This window comes from Miniopterus natalensis, chromosome 4 (assembly GCF_054644295.1).
Source record: "Miniopterus natalensis isolate mMinNat1 chromosome 4, mMinNat1.hap1, whole genome shotgun sequence".
Lineage (NCBI taxonomy): Eukaryota > Metazoa > Chordata > Mammalia > Chiroptera > Miniopteridae > Miniopterus > Miniopterus natalensis.
In genome coordinates this window covers 57,760,026-57,785,206 of record NC_142084.1, presented here as the reverse complement: position 1 = coordinate 57,785,206, position 25,181 = coordinate 57,760,026, and the positions used below count along the sequence as shown (strand labels likewise).

Genomic DNA, 25,181 nt, shown 5'->3' with positions numbered 1-25,181 from the left:
CTGGCTAGGGCTACTTATTTTAAATAGTCTACTATTTTATCTTTTTATTCTTTGAAATAAAATAAAAGTTGTATGTACAAATATTACCTTTAAGGCAAAATTTGTTTATGGTAAAAATTTAAATAATAACATTCAAGTTATATAAAGTGAAAGATCCCACCCTTTAAAAATTTCATGAGACTTTCTTGACAACTTGCTTCCTTTCCACAAGGACGTCACTAGGCTTGGAAACTGAGCAAAATCAACATAAAGTCTTGCCTTGGCCTGAACCACCCAAAGTTGTCCCGTTCAGATGCTTAATCAGCTTTTCTCTAGACTCGTCTATCTTCGTTAGACAAACGTTCCAAAGGCAGTTCGCTTTTCGCCACCGTCTGCTCATCTCAGGCTCTGACGGCCCTCCTCCCACACCCACTTTTTACCCCCGACCTTTCGCTGTGGGGGGGCCTCCGGGACCCCGAGGGGATCAGGAGCCTCGTACCCTCCCAACCAGAGGTGGGCCCGGCCCGGCCCCGCCCCGCCCCGCCCCGCCCCGCCCCGCCCCGCCCCGCCCCGGGACCGAGCCCACGCCCACGCCCACCCACTGACGCAATAGCCCCGCCTCCCGCGCACACTCGGGGGTGGGGTCCCGTTGTACGCCCGCCCCCCAAGCTGAGTCACGGGCCTACACACGGTGGGGACCCTCGCGCCGCACCCTCTTCCCCACCTTGGGCTACAGCCGGGCTCGCCGCGCCCGCCCAGGGCAGACCCGCAGGCGCCCAGCGCTCCCCGCGCCGGAGGCGGCGTGCGGGCGGGAGCCGGTGAGTGCGGCGCCGCGCGCGGGCGGGCGGCGGGGCGAGGGCGGCGGGGCTCCCTCCCCGGAGGTGCGCGGGCTGTGCCCGGCTGGGTGCGGGGCTTCCCGAGCTCCACCGCCGCCCGCGCGCGTTGTCGTTACCTGGTTACCGGCGGGAAAACTCACCGATCATTGCAGGAGCGTCCCCTGGGGAGCCCGCACCTCCGGCCGAATTTCTTTCTTCGGGGGCGCTGCTTACCACTGTGCCTCCCTGCCTTTTCCCCTGGGGGCTCCCAGTGCCTTTCGGTCTGTTCTCTGCGCCCACCTCTCACCCCCGTTCGCTCGGAGGAAGTTGGGAAAAGCATCCGTGTTAGACTCTCCCAGCGGGAGCGAGTGATTTGCTTAACAAAGAGGCCGGCGGCGAGCCCTTAGCCCGCCGTGCGCGGGGGCTTGAGGGCGGGCATGGTTTCCCCAGCAAATCTGCGTCCCTTCCGCGTCTCATCTTTTCAGGCTGTGGTAGAGGCAATTTGCTGCTCAGTTTTCTATCTCCCTGAATAAACCTAGAAGAAACATGCCGTGTGTCTAGATACTTGAAGGATTAGGTGCGTTTCAGAGGGAGGCTTTTCCAGAAGCTTCCTTCTTTGGAAATGATCTGGGCACAGAGAGCTGGTTGAGGTTAAGTCTCCTTGCAGCCCAACAGTTTTGTCCCTGCAGACTGTCGAGTTTCTTGAAAGTCTGTTTAGGGGAATATTACTACATTTTAGTGACTAAAACACCATCAAATTTAAAATACACATTATTGAATATGCTGCTAATTAAACTGTGAGAAAACATGGATTGTAGATTGTAAGGCATCCCCATTTCAGAGATTTAAAAATTGTTTTTAGAATTGCTGAAATGCAATAGCTACCACCATGCCAGGTGCCTACTTAGTTTTTTGGGTTTTCATCATTGCTTATAGAGCCTTGTGCAGGTGAGGAAACAGATAGGTAGTGGGCCCTGGGTAAGGGTGGGGGGCTCCTGTGTCTGAGAAGCTGGGATGCAGACCACTCAGACTCAGTCATCTGAATGCCTCACACACAAGCTCTCAGTGAACTTGGGTGATTTGGGGCAGGCAGAGATGTAGAGATAACCCTGCATCAGGGTTAAAATGGAACTCCAGCTCTTTGCCAGGGATAAATATTTGTAGTTAAGCTGGATGTTACCTCTCCCTGCTCTGAACCAACATGGCCCTGTGCCTGCACTTGTCTTGATTCTGAGCTCTGCACCGTTGTCACGTACACAGCGCCCTTACTAGCGAGGTGGTCCTGGGAGGGCTGGATCCACATCTGTGTCTTTGTGTCCCTTACAGCCTTCTCTCCCGCGACCATCTCTTTCCTAAATCAGCAGCAGTGGGTTGGATTGGTTTTGGGGAGAGGAGGGGGAGGACAGAAAGTGTGGAGGTGAGCTAGGGGTCACAGTGCAGGAAAACAATAACAAAGGTCTGCTCCTGTTCAGGCTGCCACAGGATCAAAGTAGAGGGTGCCCTGAGATGATGTCTAGCACACTGTAGGTGCTTAATCATTGCTACAGAAAGCAAAGTGAGAGGAGTTGGAAAGGGAAACCATTCCTGGGAAGCTGGCTCAGATGGTTCATTTTTTTTTATCTGATCCTCCTCCCAAGCTTTTTGGAGATATATATATATATATATATATACATATATATATATATATATAGTTAAACTTGGTGGCGGAAAATTGCTGCTTGAAAGCTTGGAGCTTGACACCCAGCAGAGATGCTGGAGAGAAACTAGCTACATCATTTCTGCCTGCAGGGATGCCAGAAGGGCCTTCTGTGAGGAAGTTTCACCATTTGGTCTCCCCCTTTGTGGGGCAGCAGGTGGTCAAGACAGGGGGCAGTAGTAAGAAGCTAAACCCTGCCAGCTTCCAGTCCCTGTGGCTCCAGGACACCCAGGTGAGTTTGTCATCTTCTGGTGGGCTTGTTCATACCTCACCAGGTGGGCTGACTCCATCAGCACATCCTGTGCCTCCTCTAGAATTTATCTCGTCACCTTTCATGCCATCACTTGAGTCCAAGACAACCATGCTAGGACTCCATGCAGCGCTGCCTCTTTCAGTCTGTTATTTTCCAGCCAGACATGGGCATTACAATGGCCTGTGTAACTATAAAAAATATACATACACAAGCTGGAGATCCAGATTCAGGGAGTCTGGAGTGATTCTGATCACTCCAGCTGACTCTGATGTGTACTTTTTGTTGGGAACCGTGTTTAACCCCATATGGCCAGCAAGGATGTGAGGAAAGAGCATGGCCTTCTGACCTAGTTTCCAGCCTGACTGTCCTTTACTGTGAGTGTAAGTCAGAGTTCCCTCAAGGTCCGACTTATGCCTCCATCTCGACTTCGCTTCTTATCCTGCCCCTGATCTCTTCCAATCATATTGAATGTTCTGGAGCTTCTCTAACAGCCCTTCTTGCTGATGACTTTTTTTTTTTTTTCTTAATATGATTTTATTGATTTCAGAGAGAGGAAGAGAGAGATAGAAACATCAATGATGAGAGAAAGTGATTGATTGGCTGCCTCTTGCACGCCCCCAACTGGGGATGGAGCCCGCAACCTGGGCATGTGCCCTGACCAAGAATCCAACCATGATTTCCTGGATCATGGATCAATGCACAACCCCTGAATCACACCAGCTGGGCTTGCCAGTGACTTTTTACATGCTACTCCCCTGTTCCAACAAGCCTTCCTTTACCTTTTAACTCTTTCCCCATTCCTGTTGGCTCATGTTACCATGGTAATTCTTCTTCTGGATATAGCCTTGCCCTCACATCCTCTGAGAAGCCTGCCCTGCCTCCCTTGGGCTGGAGGAGAGACTTATCTGTGCTTCCATGACACCCTCTGCTTCCTCCTGTTTGACCCTCACAACTGAATTTGTCCTGCTTCTTGAGAGAGGAGACAGATAACTAGGGCAGGGGACATGCCCTCAGCAATATTGTATCCCTGGCACTTAGCTCACTGCCTGGCACTTAGGAGGCATATGGTAATTGGCTGTAGAAGAAATAAATGACCTCTGTTGCTTCTTAGCTGTGTGTTCTTATGGAAGTTACTTAATCTTAGTAATAGTTTCTGCGGTTGTAAATGGGGATAAATCACTTAGCAGTAAAAATTGTATGAAACATACTTTATGCTTGGCACATAATAGGTGCTCAGTAAATCCTAGTTTGCTTTCTTCCACCTTGCCCTTCACACACACACCTCACAGGTTGTACAACCATTCTTGGTTAGACCTGGGAAATATCTTCTAGCTCTTCTCTTATGGCTTCTGCATGGAGATGGGGGCTCAGAGAGGGGGAACAGTTAGCCCAAGTTGACATAGCTAGCAAGAGAGCAGGCCATCTGACCTCAGGTTCATGCTCTTCCCACAAGAGCATTTGGATTTTGTCCAGATAGTCCTGCAAGGTTTACAGAGGCAGGATTATGTCCCCTCCTCTCTGGGTTCCCAACACTTAGCATGTGCCTGTCACAGAGCTGGCTTGCAGAGAATGCTTACCAAATGTCTGAGTGGACAGAAGATATGTGGCAAGGGAGCCTTGAGGTGGAACTGGGAGCTGGCTTTCCAGTAAGCCAGGGCAGAAGTTGGTGGTGTGGGGAGCCTGAGGGAGGTGGCCTTAGGGAACTGCCCTGCACATGGGCAGTAAGTGCTCATCAATGGGCTCCCTTCTCTGCACCTCTCTCTTCGTCGGTCTCTGCCTTCAGGAGCTGAGAATTTACTTTTGGTAGGTAAGACCTATGTCTACACAGGTGAAACTGTTAGGTCATAGTAAATGGGGGGGAAGGGAGCATATGATTAAGGCACACCTGAGAGTCTTGACATAGAAGAAGAGGTGGGACTTGAGTTGGACCTTGAAGGATAGAAGATTTAGATGGATCAAAAGGAAGGAAGGGGCATTTCAGTTTTGAGAACAGTTATAAACAGGACAGTGGAGATGGAATGAGCAAGCGGATTAATGAGGCAGGGAAAAGATTGGCTCTACTGTGTCCTTTTTTCTGACATGCCACTGCACTGTCCTACTTGTCAGCTTTCCAGTTTGTATCAGGAGCTGTGCTTGATTACTCATAACACACTCAGAAGAGTGGCTCATGTAAGTCAGGAGGTGTTTTCCCCTTTATATACTGGAAAGTCCAGAGGAGGCAGTCCTGGGTGGTATGGGAGCTACAGAGACCACTGGGGACCAAGCTCCTATTCTCCTCTTGCTGAAGTGTAGCCCTCGTCCTCATGATGATAACATGGCAGCTAGAATTCCCACCATTACATCTCCATTCTAGGCAGGAAGAAAGAGTAAGGAAAGGGGAAAGGGCAGAAAGGACTTGGAAGCTGGTTTGCCTGTTTTAAAGAGCTTTTCTAGAAATCAATTTGACCACTCCTGCATACATCTTACTGACTGCTCCATCTGGGAGGCATAGATTTTTAGTTGAATGTGTTGAGATCTCTGTAAAGCAGTAGATTCGTTAGTAGGGAAGAGGAGACAGGCAGTCAGCATTCTCTCTACACCTGGTCCAGAATCATCTTTTCTTTCATTTTATACTCTCATTTTGCAGAGTACACATTGTAGGAGCTGCCTGAGAAAGGGCGCATCGGAGATAAATACTGAGGCCTCATGGCTGTCTGTTTCCATCCTAGTTTCTGTGGGTGAATAAAAGGAGATCTATGGAAAGTAACCTCACAGGGTAATCTGATCATAAATTCCTAACTGGGCAGGTCATGGTGGGTAGTCATGCCCCAGGCATATAACTTTTTTTATTATTACTTTTTATTTAACAGTTTATTGTCGCATCATTCTGGTTGAGAACAAGATGAGGTTAGGGTTGGTTCTTCTGAGGCTTCTCCCCTTGTCTTGTAGATGGCTGTCTCCTCCCTTTGTCCTCACATAGTCATCTCTCTGTGTGTCACATACAACTTTTTAGTTAAAGGTTTATATTTGCCCTAAGCAAGCCCTGTTCATTGTGTTTGTGCATCTAGGTTAACACACTTTTGAAAGCTCATAATCTTATTAATTTTCCTTCAATGCAATCCCCCCTGCTTTTTCCTACCTCCATGTAATCTTTCTTACATCCCATCCTTAACTTCAGATGCATAGAAGAAGCTACAAGACCGTTGTTCCCAGGATCATTTGAGAACATATGCTCCCCGGCATATGTCGTCAGTTTGGCTCAAGTTCTCACAAAAATTCTATACGGTTTTGGACATTTCTTACATCGACATTGGGGGTGCTGGGTAGGGGGTGGGAGGGAGATCTAGGGATCTTAGACTTTTAACCAATCCTTCAATTTTAAAAAACTATATAACAGCTTTATTTAGATAAAATTCACATAACATACAATTCATCCATTTAAAGTGTGCAATTTAGTGACTTTTAGCATCTTCACCACAATCAATTTTAGAATATTTTTATCATCCAAAAAAGAAACCTGGTGTCCATTAGCAGTCACTCTGCATTTCACCACAGCCCTTCATCCCCAGCCCTAAGAAACCACTAATTTATTTTGTCTCTATTGCTTTGCCTTTGTTGGACATTTTACATACATGGAATCAAGCACATTGTATATGTGTTTTCTGTGACTGGCTTCTTTCACTGAGCATAATGTTTTCAATATTTATCCATGTTTTACCATGTGCCAGAATTTCCTTTCTTTTAAATGCTGAGCTCCTAGAGGGAAGGAGCAGAGACTTGCTCGTCTGTGTGCTCCTCAGAGCCTGGCACACTGCCTGCTACGCTGTATAAACTCAGTTAACTCTCAGTTATTTGAAGTAACTGTAGTGTCACAGGAATTGTGACCTGGCTGGTGTGGCTAGGTTGGGCATCATCCTGTACACCGAACGGTTGCCAGTTCAGTTCCTGGTCAGGGCACATGCCCGGGTTGCGGCTTGATCCCTGGTAGGGGGTGTGCAGGAAGCAGCCGATCAGTGTTTCACTCTCACATTGATGTTTCTCTCTCTTCATCTTCCTTCCTCCCTCTCCCTCTAAAAAAAAATAAAAATAAAAAATAAGTAAATAAGAGGGACAGTAGAAATTGCCATAGTTGGAGAGTATACAAGGATATCCTGGCTGAAGCATTTTTGACTTGGTAAATGTTTTGACCCTGAAGGGCATTTGACAGATATTTTCACCAGCATTATGTCAACACTGGTGAATTTGCATTGAGAAAGTATTTTCTGGAACAAATTCTCTTGTGCCCACTTAATTTCTTGCTCAGTTTTTTTATGTAGCTCAGTTAAACTTTTTTTTTTTTTTTTTTTAATATACCTTTATTGATTTCAGAGAAATGAAGGGAGAGGGAGAGAGAGAGATAGAAACATCAATGATGAGAGAGTTGTTATTGATCAGTTGCCTCCTGCATGCACCCGACTGGGGATCGAGCCCGCAACCCCGGCATGTGCCCTGACCGGGAATCAAACCTCAATCTCCTGGATCCTAGGTCGATGCTCAGCCGCTGAGCCACTCCCAGCTGGGCCCACTCTTTATGTGTGGGAATAAGTAGCTGTGTTCAGATTTACAGATAAGTTATTCTGGAAGGTAAAGAATGCCTTCTTTTGGGGAGAGGATTTCAAAAAACTCCTACAGTTGTAATGCAGAACAGGCTCATCCTGAAATCTGGCCCTATACATATTACATACGAGGGCTGCAATATGAAAATAGAAAGCAAAGCGGCTGAAATGTTCTTTGGCACACATTTCCTGTTCTGCTTTTCTTTTACTAAAATTGTTTTCACTGGGATGAGGTGAACTCTTCTTTATTCATTGTATATTGATGGTTTGGTTCACTGATCAGTTTTTATGTCAATATTCAGTTTTTATTGATTATAGTTTTTATTTTGAGTTCTTTTGTGGCCATTACTTCTATCAAATCCAATTTTAGGGTGTAGTGAGTGGTGCTGAATTTTACAATGTGTTGTCTATCTGCTGTCAGTCTGTGAGTGGTGGACGTGCTGATTATTTCTAAAACAAGTAATAATCTCTGAATACAAGGATGACAATTTGTATTCATTTCTTAGCTAATCCATGAAAAAATTTGGAGCATTTCCCCTCAGGTATTCTAGGGTGGCCCTTCTGCCTAGAATGGATCTATTTCATTGCCAATCTGATTCCTGCTTGATTCTGATCACTTTGAACATGCTCTAAATGCCCACACCCTTGGAGCAAAGAGCGAAAGTCAAGTTCAAAAGATTCATCCTGGGAAAGCCTCGTGGAAGAGGCAAGAATGGAGAAATTTGCTTTGGATAAAGGTCTCATACACCTCTTCTGGTCTTTCCCCTTCTGGGTCTATGAGCCTCTTTTAGTCTGCTTGCACTGCTATAACAGAATATTTCAGACTGAGTGGCTTATAAATACAGAAACTTATTTCTCAGGTCTGGAGGCTGGAAATTCAAGATCAAGGTGCTGGCAGATTTAGCTTCCTGGCTCAGAGATGGTCATCTCCCTGTGATCTCACATGGTGGAAGGGACAAGGGAACTCTCTGGGGTCTCCTTTATAAGGGCACTAATCCTATTCATAAGGGCTCCACCCTCATGACCTAATCACCTTCCAGAGGCACACCTCCACATGCCATCCCATTGCAGGTTATGTTTTGAACATAAGAATTTTGGGGGCACACAAACATGTCTATAAGCAAAAGCTTAGATCATGTTCATTTTTTTCTAGGTCCATGGAAAGAAATTATTCCTTAGATTTGATCCAGATGAAGAAACCAGGTCTCCTGGCAACAACCCACTGCCAGAATCTCTACGAAAAGGAGAGAGCAAGGAAGAGGCTGGAGACCAAAAGCAGACCTTGGGTCCTGACAGCCAGAACATCTCAGAGCAGTACTCCCAGCCCCTGGAGCGTGTCCACAGTGGAGACATTGGTTCTGAGTATTTGAGGGGAGACGACCCTGCAGGAGGTGCTGAGAGGTGGCTGCAGGTCAGCTTTGGTTTGTTTGGCAGCATTTGGGTGAATGAATTCTCCAGAGCAAAGAAAGCAAACAAGAGGGGCGACTGGAGGGACCCCATTCCAAGGTAATGGCATGGTGAAGTGAGCCATGGGCTGTGTCTCTGCAGGGTCTGCAGTGTTCAACACGGCTCCCATGATGTGGCACACTTTCTGGGCGCACTCAGGTGGCTGTCCAACCTGCTCTCCGGCAGTGTGCTTCCTAGGAGAGAGAAGACACTTCTGTCTACCTGTCATAGAAAGTAGACTGTGGTCTGCACCCAGAGAGGAATGATCACATCCTGGGTCAGCTTAGCAAAGGGAAAGAACTTACCCAACAAACATGGTCCTGGTGGGTGGAGGTCTCTGAAGAACATTGGATGGCTTGATGAGTGCACTCTAAATTTAGGGACAGAATTGTCCCAGTTTTTAATCTATTAATGTTGAGACTACCTTAGTGTGTAAAACTCTATGTTCAGGGTTATTTCCTTACTGTACATACCCAGAGGAGTCATTGCTGGTCCAAGAGAATGAGCATTCTTCTGGTTGAACGTTCTTATGGCCTTGGAAAAGTGCTCACTTTGCTGAATTCTTACTGGCATTGGATTGCTTGTGTACTTTTTATCCCTTTGTAGGAGCTTTTGGATATTGTGTGTGTGTGTGTGTGTGTGTGTGTGTGTGTGTGTGTGTGTGTGCGTGCTAGCCTTTGTGATGTGTGGTGCCAGTATTGTTTCCTGTCTGTGTCCTTTGACAGTATAGTCAGTGGTCAGTATTTTTTTAAATAATTTTTTATTTTTCAAGTACAGTTGACACAGAATATTGTATTAGTTTCTGTTGTGCAACATAGTGATGAGACATTTATAAGTCCAGCACTGGATGGGGTCAGTATTTTTCTTGATAGCTCTTAAGTTAACCCCTTTTGCTAAAGAAGGCCTCTTCTACCCAAAAGTCAAACTATTTTTCTATTTCCTAAAGTCTCATATTTTTTTATGCTCAGAACTGCAATCTTTATTTATGGTATGATGTAAGGGCCAGTAGGATCTTTGGACTAAACATAACTCCGGCTGGCTTAAATTGGAAGGAGATTTTTTTGGTTCACAGAATTGGAAGTTCAGAGGGAGGGTGGGCTTTGGCGTTGATTCAGTTCCCAGCTTTTGGCTTCAGGTTCTTGTGATTCTCCTGTCTTTGCACTTTCCCACATGTTGGTTTAGACCAGCTGCGAGAGCTCTGCAGTTCCAGGCCTTATGTCCACACAAAGTAAGAGGAAAGAGGAAGAGAGAGGGTCATTTCTAAACATTCAGTTGACAAGGAGAGCTTTCTAAGAAACCATCAGCAAACCTCTCATTGCCTGAAGCCAGCTCCCGGGCTGATTTCTGAAATAGCCTCCAGCCTAGGGGAATTTCAATGCTCTTCCACTAGCAAAGTTCACCCCTAGGTTTTCAAATTTGTCACGGAGTTAACACGTATTATTCTCTTGCTTTTAAAATATTGTCAAGTTATGTCTCCCTTCTCATTTTTCATGTTTTATATATTACTTTGTCTCCCCACTGCTATTTTTCTTAATTAGGCTTGCCAGAGTTTTGTGTACATTGTTGGTCTTTCAAATAAATAATATTAGTTTTATTTACACTATATGTAAGAGTATTTCCTAATTGTCTACATGATTCAGTGTTTGAAGTCATGGTTTTGTTGTAATTTTTATTGGATTATGATCAGTATTATGACCAAAGCTTCTACATTTTCTCCTTTTGGCATTGAGATTTGCAGCTGAACACATAACTGACCTTTGCTTATACTTTATGTACATAAATGAAGAGCATATGCGCATTGAAAGTAAAACATTCTGTAAATGTTAAGAACAGGTTATGGCTTTGATAACTTCTCTCTGTCCTTCTTATTTTTTGTTTACTTAGTATGCAAAATTGGGAAGAGGAGTGTTCATGCCCCGCAGGGTAGTCATGGTTTTATAAAGTTTCTCCTTGTCTTTCTAAGCATTTTTGTTTGTGTGTTTTGCTGCCTTGTGGTCCTCAGCATCGGGGTCCCTGACTCTCATAGGTTCTTTACAGCTTCATTATAAATAACATACCCTTTCTTTGCCTTTGGTCTTGAATTCTGCTTTTCTTGATGTTAATAATGCTACTCTGTTAATAGTGCCAATCCTTGGTCTTTTCTCAGTTAGTTGTAGGTATGTTTTTTGAAATGGGATAACTGTAGTATTTGGATTTTCTTTCATTTGCCATTTTATTATACCTTAATTCCTTTTCATTTGTTGGATTTATCATTTCTTTTCTACTTATTTGCCCTGTTAATTTGGAAGTATTGCTATTTATCGTCACTCTGTTGATACTAATTTTATCTTTAAATTTTACCTATATTTTTTTCTGAGTTAATAACCATCAAATTAAAAAAATTTTATTTTTATTTTTTAAATTGATCTTTATTGTTGAAAGTGTTACAGATATCCCCTTTTTCCCCCCATTGATCCCCTGCACCCCGCATCTGCCCCCCCAGGCCTCCACCACACTATTGTCTATGTCCCTGGGTTATGTATATATGCATATGAGTTCTTTGATTAATCTTTCCCTACCCACTCCCCCACCCCCACCTTCCCACTGAGATTCATCGGTCTGATCCATGCTTCAGTGTCTCTGAATCTTTTTTTCCTCAGTCTGTTTTGTTTATTAGATTCCACATTTGAGTGAGATCATGTAAAACTGAATCAGGAAGAATCAGAAAACATGAATAGGCTAATAACAACTGATGAAATCAAAGCAGCAATAAAAAACCTCCCAGCAAACAAAAGCCCTGGTCTGGACGGCTTCGCAGGGGAGCTGTATAATTCTTTAAGTTGTAGGTTTAGATAGTTTACTAAACATTTTTCTTGCTTTTTGAGGTAGGCCTGTAGTGCTATGAATGTTGCTCTTAGGACTGCTTTTGCTGTATCCCATGGATTTTGGGTTGTTGTGTGTTCATTTTCATTTGTTTCCAGGAAGTTTTTGATTTCTTTCTTGAGCTTATTGGTAACCCATTCAATGTTTAATAAGATGCTATTTAGCCTCCATGTGTTTGAATGTTTTTGAGTGTTTTTACTGTAGTTGATTTCTAATTTCATGCCCTTGTAGTCTGAGATGCTTGATTGTTATCAGTCTCTTAATGAGCCTCAGGCTGTAGAAACTCTATGGGTAGGGCGAAAGGTTTTCCAGCAGGGTGGGGCAGTTGCTTCCCCCTCAGGCAAAAGCTGCTTGGAATGTAAATGTCTGCCTCTGCAGTATGGGGGAATAACTCAGCACATGAATCCAGAGGGGTGTCCTCTGAGCTCTATCTCCAGAGCCCACAACCCTAGATTTTCCTCACATAGCTCCAGTCCATTCTGCTCTCCCTCTGCTGGAGCCCAAGGTAAGTAGCTGCACATGAAACTTTGTGTTGGCCCTTTTAAGAGGGTGCCTGCATTTCCAGCTGTCTCCCTGGCAGACAAACCCTGTTGCTTTTCACAGCCAGATGTTATGTGGGCACCTTTCTCAGTTCTGGTGCTCTGGGCTGGGAAGCCCAGGCTGGGATTTAGGCCCCAGAGTCCCCAGTGGGAACCCCCCACAGCTGAGATATCCCTCCTGACCTTCCCCTGCTGCCTGTGGGAGCCCAGCTAGCCTTCCCACGCCTACGTGTTTCTTACCAGTCTCTATGCGGTCTCCACTTTTCCTCCTTGGTTAGGAGGGTGCTCTCCAGCTCATCTTTAGTTACAGTTGATTATTCAGGATGGTTTTTCTATATTTTAATTGTAATTCCAGTTTGGTCCCAGGAGAGTGTCAGTGTAGCTTCCACTCAGTCCACCGCCATCTTTCTAAAAAAATTTTTTTTAATTTATTTTTCAATTACATTTGACAATTAACCGTCAAATTTTTAAAATAGCATTAAATTAATAACTCTTCTCCCTTATTATTGAAACTGGTTTTTTGGTCAGTCTCCTTCATCCCTTTGAGGTGAGACCTTTAACATATTTCTGTTTCACTACTTTTCTGTCACATCTACCCCATCTCTTGCATTTGCTGAGATAGTTTAGAATTTTAGTTTCAGATTGTTAATTAACTATATTATGTGGTTAATAATATATGAATGAACTAATTTAGAACCTGTTCCACCCAGTGGCTGCTCCCGTTCCTGCCACATCTCTCTCCCCACCCTCCCTTCCCACCAGATCCCCGAGTTCTCCCTCCTTAATCACTGCTGCTACCTGGCTCATTGAGCCAAGAATGCATCCTGTCTTGTTCTTTCTGCAGGGCATGCATTTGAAAGACATATTGCCTGTCTTGATTCCTAGGAGCAGGCTAGTGTTAAGACCCTCAGGCAGCAACATGGCAAGACCGTGGTGGGCCAAATCACTGTGGACACGATGTATGGTGGCATGAGAGGCATGAAGGATGCAAAACATCAGTTCTTGATCCTGATGAGGGCCTCCTTTTCTGAGACTACAGTATCCCTGAATGCCAGAAACTGCTGCCCAAAGCTAAGGGAACAATCCCTGTCGCAGGGCCTATTTTGGCTGTTGGTGACTGGGCCAATCCCAGCAGAGGAATAGGTATCATGGCTCTCAAAAGAGTGGGCAAAGAGGGCAGCTCTGTGTTCCCATGTCATCACCATGCTGGACAACACTCCCACCAATCTACACCCCATGTCTCAGCTCAGTGCAGCCGTTGCAGCACTTAACAGTGAAAGTAACTGCCCAAGCATATACAGAGGGTATCAGTAGAACCAAGTCCTGGGAGTTGATTTATGAAGACTGGGTAGCTCTGATTGCAAAGCTACCTTGTGTTGCCACAGAGACGTATTGGAATCTACCCGGAGGGCAGCAGTACTGGGGCTGTTGACTCTAAGCAGGCCTGGCCCCACATCCCACAGTTTCACCAACATATTAGGCTCAGTTTACTGAGCTCATGCGCTTTTACCTCACCATCCACAGTGACCATGAAGGTGGCAGTGTAAGTGCCCACACCAGCCACTTGGTGGGCAGTGCTCTTTTAGACCCTTACCTGTCCTTTGCAGCAGCCGTGAAAGGCCTAGCACAGCCCCTACGCAGACTAGCAAATCAGGAAGTGCTTGTTTGGCTGACACAACTACAGGAGGAAGTTGGCAAAGATATCAAATGAGAAGTTACCAAACTACATCTGGAACACAACTCAGGATGGGGTTGTCCTAGGTTATGGCCGTGCAGTACTAAGGAAGACTGATCCACTATATACGTGTCAGTGAGTTTGCTCTGAAACACCTGCATCGTGACCACATGTTTAAGCTGGTTGCTCAGCTGTACAAGATTGTGCCCAGTGTCCTCTTAGAGCAAGTCAAGGTTAAGAACCCTTGGCCCAGTGTAGATGCTTGCAGTGGGTGCTGACATGACAGAGGTGAATTATTACACAGTCCTGTTTGGGGTGTCACGAGCATTGGGTGTGCTGGCACAGCTCATGTGGAGCCGAGCCTAAGGCTTCCCTCTAGAGACACCCAAGTCCATAAGCGCGGATGATCTGATGAAGTTTCTGGACTCTTAAGTTGGCAAAACTGGAGACTCGAGGGAAACTAACTACCAGAAGTGAGGGAGCTCTAAAAAATGTATAGTTTTGTTTCAGGGAGCTTTTAAAGACTTAAGATTAAATTGTATCTGAGGCACTGATAATAAGTTTAAATTAAGAGTTAAAAAGATGAAACGTGACCCCTTTTCCCCTAACCAGCTCCTTTCCTGTGCCCGGTATGAGTTGCCCATCAACTGTAGGATGACCAGGACAATGCATGTGGTGTGGGTTAGATCTGCACCCCCCATCTCTAGAGTGAGAATCTGGCTCCTCTTTCCCTGGGCCAAAGCTGATTGAAGAGAATCTGCAGTCACTCCTGAGCTTTCGGTTCTACTTTGCCCAGCCCTCAATAGGCCAGGAAACCAGGAGTGTGCCCCTTCTGTTTCCATAGGAAACCTGTTGGATTATCAGCTCTACCAAGCCCTGTTGCCCTCTCCCACGTGCACAGGCACTTCCTCGTTAGCTGGACATGCTTTGGGCATTTTTTTCTTTTAAATATATCTTTATCGATTTCAGAGAGGGGAAGGAAGGGAGAGGGGGAGAGAGAGAGAAGCATCAATGATGAGAGAGTCATTGGTCGGCTGCCTCCTGCATACCCCCCACTGGGGATCGAGCCCGCAACCCCGGCATGTGCCCTGACCGGGAATCAAACCATGATCTCCTGGATCCTAGGTTGATACTCAACTGCTGAGCCATGCCTGGCAGGCAACTTTGGGCATTTTTTTATGCTTCCAGGTGACCATAAAGGCCATGGCATTCATTGTTACTGGCACCTAGTGTTTGATTTTTACTTCTTTTAAAATTATTCCATAAAAATTAAGATTTGGGAGTGTTCTGGTCCCCACTACTTTAATCCCTCCTTTGAGATTTTCTTTGTGTGCTGTGCCTCAAGCTGAGCATGCTCTGGACCTTCCCTTCTTGGTCCCTACTAGAGACCTTTCAGCAGGTTGTAGAAACCACTGTCTGACAGGGTCTTTCCCAGTCATTTGGCTTTATCAGTGCTTAACATGAACTAGGCTTTTTAGCCATCTCCCTCTGACCTTCTCCGCCCTTTACTTTAGTATGCTGTGGGCCATGGAATAGGGACATTCTTGGGAATGACCATCATGATATCTTCATGGTCTGGTCCCAGGGGTACTAGCAGGGAAATTATTTAGCTTTGAAATGGTCTCCTTTGAATATCAGGTCCTAGGGCTGAGGGTATTAAAAATAGTAAGCCTCCCATCTCATCCCCTGCCAAGAAAATACCACTTTATTTATCAAGGTCCTTATCCTGCCCTTTCCCTAAGAGCTCACATTATAGTGTTTGTTTTAGAAGCGCCTTCTGCACAGGTTTTCAGCGACTCAGAACGCTCTACTGCCTTTTCCTTAAGAAAGGATTGAAATGTACTGCCGCGCCCCCTTCCTCCCTCACAACTGCTTGTGTTTGTGTGGATCCCTAATCCCCAGCACCACACTGTTCAGATGGACACACTGACTATAAACACCTGGGTAACTTGTCAGGTCATGATGCAGATTTCAAGTTATTCTGTATAAAATGCAAAAGAAATGTTTTTATTAACAAAACACAACAAAACTAATATTAAAAACATTGATATATAGGTATCTTTTGTTTCAAAACTGCTTTCCTAACACTTGTGTGCAACTTCAGTTGCACTATCATAATCCATTTTAGGTCTCACAATAAATATAGCAAAACCTAACACTGCACATTATGTCCAAACCTTTCCATCTCTCCCTGTTTTGAGATCTTTGCTGATTTAATCTATCACATCAGATACTATACATAGATGTTTTTCGAGTTCCTGTTCCTCTGACATCACCCTTTTACTTTCACAGAAGAATATCACCTAGGTCAGATGCGTGAATTGCATATGGAGTCCAATTCCAGCCCAACTGTCTTCCCTTACAGAGTAACCCAGTATTTCTTTATCAAAGTTCATAAGATTTCTCTTCTGTCCTTGGGGTTGAGGAAACCCATGGGGGTATATTTGGGTATGTCTTTCTCAGTAAATCTTGCCTGAAACTGGGAGTGGTCCCTCTTTAGCTTCTGTCTTCCTTTCTAAGTCCTGTTTTTGTGCAGGTAGCCACAGCTCCTGAGCTTTAGACTTTTCTGTACCTCCCAAGTTGTCTTCAGTAAACATGTGTTTTTATGATCAGAAAAATTAATATATATATATATTTTTTTCTTTTTCTTTTAATTACTCCATTTAGCCCTGAAATTTTTATGATTCTAGCAGAGCCATCCCTTTTCTCTTTTGGGACCTTAGCTTCCCCATATTAATCCTGACAGTGGGTGGCAGCTGTATGGACATGTGACCTGACCACATTGCGGTCACTCTATATGCTTATGATCTTTTCTTTCTTTCCAGGTTGGTCCTGCATTTTGGTGGTGGCGGCTTCCTGGCATTTTATAATTGTCAGATGTCTTGGAGCTCTTCCCCAGTGGTCAAACCCACCTCTGACATCTTGTCTGAAAAGTTCCATCGAGGACAAGCCTTGGAAGCTCTGGGCCAGGAGCAGCCTGTCTGCTATACACTGTTGGACCAAAGATACTTTTCAGGCTTAGGTATGACTCATGGGTAAGGGTTGAGCCCCACAGAGTTATTTAATAGAAAAGTCACTCATCTGGGAAGCACAAAACTGAGACCCACCTCAGGTGTGAGTACTGCTAGTCTTGAGGTGATCACTTACTCTCTTTGGCTTCACTTCCTTCATTTTCAAACTGAGGCAGTTAGATGAGGCAGTTTCTAACTTCTTTGCTAGCTTCAGAATTGATGTCCTAATTCTGTCATCAGTGGTAGCCTGCCCGACAGCTACATTAGCGTGTGACCTAAAGGGTAGGGTCTTGTCTCCTCTGTCCTCGAATCCTCCACTGCCTAGCTCTGTGCCTGGGACACAGGAGGTGCTTGGTGGGTATCTGTTAGGAACCCAAAGCCATGTAATTTGCTAATGGAGAGCAGTGCATTTGCCGATGGGGGCTGCTCACCAGCAGATGGAGATGCCTGCTGGTCAAAGCAGAGATGTCTCAGGTCTGCATTAGGATCTTATAAGACATAAGTGAAGAAGCAGGTTCCTACTCTCTGTTCAGGTTTCCTAAGCAATGAAACTGAGCATTTTGAGGGAGAGGGAAGAGTTGAACAGTCTAAAAACTAGGATGGCTAGTTAGCTGGGCTATTCGAAAATTGGGGAGCTAATTAGGTGGATTATTTCCCTCAGTGAGGTACCTGTGATTGGCTGCTGAGGCAATAGGGTGAGCTGGTGATGACAGAGTCACCTCCCACCCAAGGCATCATTTTTTCTGCTGCAGGTACAGCCCACCTCATGAGGGGGGACCAGACAGTTGCCTTGCATTTTTATGTTAGGACCATGAGTATCCCTGTACCTTGAGGAGCAAAGGGTCTTCCAGAAGTGGCTTTTAGGGTATATATATATAATAAGAGCCAATGCTCTACTAACAAATCATTATTATGAACAATAGTAATACTAGCCAACATTTTTCAAGTGACTTTAACATGCCAGGCACATGGCTTCATCCTTATTGCTATTCTGTAGGATAGTTATTTACTAGTGTTCCCTTCGTTCATATGAAGAAATTAAAGCTAGTAAGCTGGTATAGTTGAGACAGGAATCCAGGTAGTCTGCCAGTGACTTTTAGAGGGAAATTTTGTGTGTAGCCATGAGTGTGATTATGAAGCTCTTAGAAAAGGCAGTGATTTTATTCATCCATGTACTCCACACGTGCTGAATACTTGCCTTCTGCCAAGCCCAAACTTTGCAGCTTAAGGATATTATTGTTCACCAGCTCAGAAAGCATAGACTTAGTTCACTGTAACTTGAGACTGAAATAAATGCCTAGTAGAGATTAAAGAAAGTGGTTTGTTGGAACATTATGAATAGGATTATTGACTCTGGGAGGAGGGATCAAGGCTGGCTTCACAGGGAATGAGTCAGGAGTAGAAAAATAATAAAATAATACCTCCTAAACACTTTTTGTATTTTAGGCATTATGCTTGACATTTTAAACAATAACAGCTAATAGAATACGTACCAGTCACTGTGCTTAGCATTTGTGTTTGTGTGAATTCTCACTTTACTGCTCACAAAAACTAGGTAACATTCCCATTTTACAGATAAGGAAACTGAAGCCTAAAGAAGCTGAGAAATTTGCCAGGGTCACACAGCTAGAATCTGGATGAGCTGGGATTAAATCCAGGTAGTCAGGTTTCCAGAGCCTGTTTTGATAACCACTTTGCTATACCGTGGGCCGTGCATGAATTTTATCTCTTTTCATCTCCACAAAAACCTTAAAAGTGACTATTACCAAATCCATTTAATAGACAGGGAAATCGACTCGGGGATTCTGAGACTTCCAAGGCAGAGCTGGCTCTCCGTCTTCCTCGGCCTCTCCCCTGCTGCCATCACACCAGCTTCAGTTTGCTTTATTAACTTTGTGGACTGGTTTCATTATAGAAGACACTGTCCTTTATTCTTCCCTTGACTTCTCCTGCTTTCTTTCAGGGAACATCATTAAGAATGAAGCCTTGTACAGAGCTGGGATCCATCCCCTTTCTCTTGGTTCACTCCTCAGTCCTCAGCAACTGGAGATCCTCGTGGATCACGTGGTGGAGTTCAGTACAGACTGGCTTCAGGGCAAGTTCCAGGGCAGACAGAATCACACACAGATCTACCAGAAAGAGCAGTGCCCTGCTGGGCACCAGGTCATGAAGGAGGCCTTTGGGCCTCCAGGTGGCTTCCAGAGGCTCACCTGGTGGTGCCCACAGTGCCAACCCAGGCTGCCACCCGACAAGCCAGAGCAAGTCCAGCCTTCCTGAGGCCCTGTCTTCACAGAACCTTGTCCTTCAAGGGAGCGTGATGCCTGAGAGTCAGGAAGGGGTGTGGGCAGGGACTGGGACTAGAGGCAGGAATTAGAGAGGAGGGTGGGTCAGGAGGATATCAGTCGTGTTGTTATTCATCTCACTGAAGTATGTCTAAGGCAGAGTTTTCACAGGGTTAGATTATTTTTTTTCAAGTATTGGTTAATTCTTCCTATCCAACTCTGACATTATGAAAGGTGAGAAAAGTTATGATGACGGTTAAAGGAAAAGCCTCCTGGAATGACAGTGGGATAATGAAAATATAAGTCTATGGAAAATAGCTGTGCCCCAGCATTGCTCTGTTTGGTTTTGTTTGGTTTTTGAAACTTCGGTTGGTTTTAACGCCCTCCATTTGAGAAACAGGAACAGGAACTGTCTGTCTTCGTTCCCCTGGAGGGATCCGGGGATGAGGAAGGAGTAGCATGAGGCCTGTGCTCAGATTCAGCCTCCTGCCTGGGTCCTTTCTGAGGGATGGAAACACAAGGAGAAGGGGCAGGGGGAGGTGGGGGACCAGGGAGCTGGCCACCTTTCTGGTGTCCCCAATGGGCTGTAGAAAAAAGCTACTTGTTTTCTCCTAAGGTGATATATTTGTGACCGTTGTTATGTGGAACCAGTAGGTATCAAGAACTGTGGAGACACTATGTAAAGGTGTTAGCAACAGCTGGAAGAAACTAGGATATGAAAATAAAGCTCTCTGATATTTTTTGTCATCTTTATTTTGCAGGAATGGTTCTTAAAATGTAAATAACTGGGTTCTTTGTGAAAATGGCTGCATAGGACTTGTTGAGGTGGCCTGATGGAGCCACTTAAAAGGAGTACGGCAGGGAGTAGGGGAAGGTGGAGGAAGGTTTAGGGGTGATGCATGATGATGGAAGAAGACTTGACTTGGGGTGGTGAACACACAATACAGTGTACAGATGATGTGTTGTGGAATTGTGCACCTGAAACGTATATAATTTTGTTAACCAGTGTCACCCAAGAAATTTAGTAAAAGGGGGGGGAAGCAGGGCAGGGACTGGGGATGGGGGTACCCCTCCCTGCTCTTCTGCCCCTCAGGCTACTGCAGTGGCAAGAGATCTGGCAAAGCAGAGATGAGATTCATTTCTACTGCCCCAGACTCTGGCATGTAGAAGATAGTAATTTCACTCTGGCATGAGTGAAATTAAAAACAGTGGCTGATATTTCTGGCTTTCCTTTTCTCTCATCTGTCTTAGGAATTAAGAGTTGACAACAGTGAGGAAAGCCACTTTATGGCAGACCTATAACCTGTATAATAGTTCATATATACATGCTTAGCATATGAAGCACTTAGCCTAGTTCTTATATAATCTGCAAACCCAAAAGATCCACGAAGATAGGTATTCATTCTTACTGTTTAATTTATAGATGAGGAAACAGAAGTCTAGATAGGCTGGGAACTTGCTTGAGGTCACACTGTTAAAAAGGGCCAAGGGTGCACACTTATTACCCACACACTGTAGATCACTCTCTCTCCAGCTTGGACAGCTGGGTCACAGGTGTTGACTGTCAAGTCCTGGCTGACACTACGGGTGTACATCCCACAGAGTAGCCACTAGTTGAGTTGTATGAGTTGTTGGCACCATCAGAACTACACAAGCTGGGTTCTGCATGGAAGAAATGGGGAAGCAGAAACATTAACCAGCAGAAACCCCATCTACCATGCCTCTCAAGATGTAATTCATCATGGCAGGAGGCTCTCAGCAGAAAATGCCAAGTTTGTTCTGAAAGGAGGAAGGGAAGGGGGGTGGGTAAGTGGACTGAATGAGAGAAAAGAGGTAATGGTGGTACAGAAACAGCAGGCATGGGAAAACAGTGGGAGTTACTCCTCTTGTCCATGTGCCTGGTGGATATGCTTTTTCTTGGCAGAACTGTAGATGAGGGATTGAGAGAGGATGAGTCCAGGTTTCACTTAGAAGTGAGGGGAGAGGTGCTATTTGTACTCAGCACTTTCCAAGGGAATGATTTACTTACGAGATTAAGTCTCCAGATAATTGACACTGTGAAAAGCTTGGAATTTAATGTTAGGTTTCAGTGGCCTTAGCTATTCAATAAGTATTTCTTAAATGCCTCCTAAATGCCAGGTTTGGGAATACAAGGATAAGGAAGACAAGAAAACCCCTACACTAATAGGTGCGCGTGTTACAAAGTGTGAAGAGGGTTTTGGTAGGTTATGAAATAAGTGCTGTGTGAAGGTAGGGAGGGCAAGCGAAAGTTCCAGCACAGTCCTGACTTCAAGCAGTTACTCAGCAAAAGGTAGTGGAGACTTGCTGCTGTCAGGCACTGTGCCAGATGTTACGTTTAGACCTGGTCTCTGACCTTGAGGGGTTCATGGTGAGGTGAAGAATCAGACAGATAATTAGAATACATAAAGCTTAGGATGAGAATAACTACTGGGCGTGATCGAAGCGCTGGGGTTTGTGGAAATAAAGATCACCTCAATCAGAACAAACAAATGATGCTCTTTAATCAGCTTGCTATATAGCAAGGGCATCAGCCACCATTACTTGCATTTGGCACAACTCAGAGGCAGGCAGGGAAGTGGGAAAACTTTAGAGCGAAAAAAAGGGAAAGTCATCAGGTGTGCTTGGATTGCAGAAGTCCGTGTGGGGAAGCTGGGAGCAGGCTAACTAGTAGTCTTGTGTGATTGGTTTGGGGAGCATATTTGGCTTTCTGTGGTTGGTCCTGTGTTGGAAGTGGGGGCAAAAAATAGAGAAGTCCTTGATCAAATCCTGACCATTCCAGGCCAGTTGCTGCAGAGGTTGTGGGTTAGAGTGCTGTTACTGTCAGGGGTCTGATTGTTGTCCATTTGTACATGCAGTCTTCAGTTGGACATGTAGGTGAGACTGCATGAGCTAGATTAGGCTCCAACTATGTCTCATTGTCTTCCTCTGGACTGGAAGCTCTTTGGGGTAGAATGTCACCTCCGTCGTCTTTATTTACAATGTCCCATTGTCAGTGTTGAGTGGATGTTTGTTCAACCTAAAGAAGAGATCAAGGAGAGGCCAGTGAGCTTCAGAAAAGGATTCCTGAAGCAGAGGATTCCACCTGAGCTATAATGAAGGCATGGCAGTAACCAACACTTGAAATGGTGAAGAGAAAGGATGGACAATCCAAGCTGATGAATTACTTTGGCCAAGACCAGGGGCATAAAGTACTGTTTCCTCTGGGAAATGGAAATGCTGCCAGGGCTGGATCAGGGTTTGAAAGTAGTGAAGTGACTAGATAGGAAACTAAAACCCAAAAAAGGGCACGCAGCCCTAGTCAGTTTGCTCAGTGGGTAGAGCACTGGCCCTTGGACTGAAGGGTCTCAGGTTCAATTCTGGTCAAGGGCACGTACCTTGGTTGCAGGCTCCATCCCTGGCCCAGTCGGTGTGTGCGGGAGGCAACCAATCGATCTCTCTCTTCCACGCTCTCTGAAAAGCAATGGAAAAAATATCCTTGGGTGAGCATTAAAAACAACAAAAAGGGGCATATAGGTGCCGAATGAGGAGGGAGTTTATTCTATTCCAGAATCCTTGATTTTATCTTAAAAGACATTTTCTTTGAGGAACTTAAAATTGAAGGGTTGCTGGCAAGAGAGTAACATAATCAAGTGTATGTTTTAGATAAATTACTCTAGGTGCCACATGGGGACAGGTGGAGGGAGATGGGAAGTCCTCAAAATAGTTTGGGAGAGCTCTTGCTGGGTTTGCTCAGTAGTTAGGGCGGTGGCCTGTGGACTGAAGGGTCCGGGGTTCGATTCCAGCCAAGGGCACGTACCTCGGTTGCAGGCTCAATCCCCAGCCCGTTGGGATGTGTGCAGGAGGCAACCAATTGATGTGTCTCTCTCACATTGATGTTTTTCTCTTTCCTTTTCTCGCTTCCACTCTCTCTGAAAAGCAATGGAGAAAATATCGAGTGAGGATTAAAAAAAAATGTTTGTGAAAAAAGATGGGGCTTACACCAAAATGGGGCAGAGAGGAGAGATTAAGACAAGAGATGTTTGTTTCTTGGAGTCCATAGGATTTGATGAATAATTTCAAAGATGTGGAGGGAGAGAAAGGAGTTAGGGATGATGTCTGGATTGTGTAATTGACAACTGGGAGGCTGTTAGTGCCATTCACAGGAGAAGTAGATTCAGTGGGACAGAGGTTTCAGTTATGGACATGTTAAGTTTGCAGAGTTTGGGGGACATCAAAGAGGAGGTGTCCTAGACACAGCTCGATTCAGCAAGTCTTCATTGTGCACCTAGTACTTGCCAGGCATGATTCTAGATGCTTGGGGGTGAGCTAATAAGCAAAACAAAGGTGTGTCATCATTGAGCTTACATTCTAGCAAGGGAAAATAGCCAGTAAACATAATTAAATTAGAATGTGATAAATATTATGGGAAAATAGTAGAGTAGGATGGAGGATCAGCAGTAATGGTTATAGGATGATCAGGGTGGGCCTGGATGAGAAGGTGAGATTTCAGCAAAGACTTGAAAGAGGTGAAGGAATTAGCCAATTGAACATCAGGGGGGAGGGGGAAATATTGCAGGGAGAGTGGAGTGGAGTTACACAAAGGCCTCCAAGGGCGAAGAGAAGTAGAGAAGTAAAAGTTGGATACCAAAGGTAATAGGGGTGGAGGGCTAATCATGCAAACCTGTAGAGAATTTTTGAGTTTATTTGAGCCAAACTGCTGACATTTGCTGGGAAACAAAATCTCAGTGGATTGAGATTATGCTCCAGAGAATGGCAGTTTTGCACCTTATTTTATACATTGCAGTCAAAAAAGAAAACGTAGTAGGTTACATGAAATCCACTGGTGATAGATTAGGGAGGTGGGGGAAAGTAAAGTGAGGAATCCTCTGGGATTGGATAAAAAATAAAATGATAGACATACATATCTTTTACATAGGTGGGTGCAGGATAGTTAACAGTCAACAATAACAATGAGGGGGGTTTGTGGTCTTTGCTCTGTTGATACCTGTGTGTTGAGGGGTCTGGAAAAGGGAAATTACTTTCACATTCCTAAGGTATGTTATCATGGATGCAAAAAGGCAATAGGCTTAATTAAGGTGAAAATTGACCTTCATTGGGAAAGATTCTAGCCTGGGACACGACTACCCACCATGAACTGCTTTAAGTTAAAAATTTTTAATTTCAGACCATCCTATAAGGCAGCCAGGCAGGCTTTCCCTGAGCTAGTCAGGTTTGGTATGTGGCTCCCTTTCGTCCACAGGTTTTAGGCAGTGATCTGATCTGACAAAGTTTAAAAGGATCCTGGTTGTTGTGTTCAGAAAATTGGAGGGTAGGGGGACTGCCCTAGCGAGTGGTTTCAGGGGGTGTGAGAGACCTAGGATGGAGATACAGATTTGCACATCCCCGTTGTACAGGCCTTGGGAACGCTTCAAAAAATTTGGAAGAGAGTAGCTGAAATTCTAGAGGAATGACTGGCATCACCCAGAGAGAAGTGAAAGCGCCTTGCGGGTTGTGAAGCCGGACAAACGGGAGTTCTACCGCTGGGCTGCATGCGGTGTGGGAGGCAGATGAAAGGTACTGGGCGAGGTTTTGTGTCGCAGGTGAGTTGGCCAAGCTTTTGCCTTGTTTGTGTGTTGTTGGCAATAAAGACCCGACAACTTGGTGGTGGGCCCGCCGGCCTTTTAAATGTTGGGCAGTCGGGCGCGACCGCGACCGCAACGCGTCAGGGAAGAGCCAATCTGGCCAGCAGGACATACAAAACGAAACACGTGGAGGCCTTACTGACAGACGGTGGCGGACTCCTGCCCGCTCCGCGCGTCTCCGCTGAGCTCTGGCCAAACGCCCCGGCGGGGGTGAACCTCTGCACTCGCGCCCGGAGCCGAGCGGAGGCTGGAGGCGGAAAACAAAGGCCGGCCCCCAGTAGGAGCACCAATCCCGCTCGCCTGCCTCTTTCTCAACCTCCAATCAGCTTCTGAGGCGTACTTATCGCGCCAGGCTGGTCCTGCCGCCGATTGGCCGGCGTCTTCCTGGTGCGAACGGCCCTGGCCAA

At 45.3% G+C, this 25,181-nt stretch overlaps 1 protein-coding gene, 1 long non-coding RNA gene and 1 pseudogene across 2 annotated transcripts; 2 read left to right on the top strand and 1 right to left on the bottom strand.

Annotated features, from left to right (window-relative positions):
* Window positions 1-741: 741 nt before the first annotated feature.
* Window positions 742-19,879, top strand: NEIL2 (nei like DNA glycosylase 2). Its single transcript, XM_087816560.1, has 5 exons — window positions 742-797; window positions 2,583-2,722; window positions 8,471-8,823; window positions 16,665-16,861; window positions 18,814-19,879. Exons 2-5 carry the CDS (start codon window positions 2,585-2,587, stop codon window positions 19,125-19,127), a joined length of 1,002 nt encoding a protein of 333 aa, XP_087672686.1. The 5' UTR covers window positions 742-797; window positions 2,583-2,584; the 3' UTR covers window positions 19,128-19,879.
* Window positions 9,078-14,874, top strand: LOC107527503 (citrate synthase, mitochondrial pseudogene; annotated as a pseudogene).
* A 1,064-nt stretch (window positions 19,880-20,943) lies between the features above and the next one.
* LOC107527506 (uncharacterized) lies at window positions 20,944-25,007 on the bottom strand. The gene is made up of 4 exons (XR_001602272.2): window positions 24,914-25,007; window positions 22,950-23,061; window positions 22,528-22,603; window positions 20,944-22,169 (listed from the first exon to the last, which is right to left on the bottom strand). It is a non-coding gene; the product is annotated as an uncharacterized LOC107527506 (long non-coding RNA).
* Window positions 25,008-25,181: the final 174 nt, after the last annotated feature.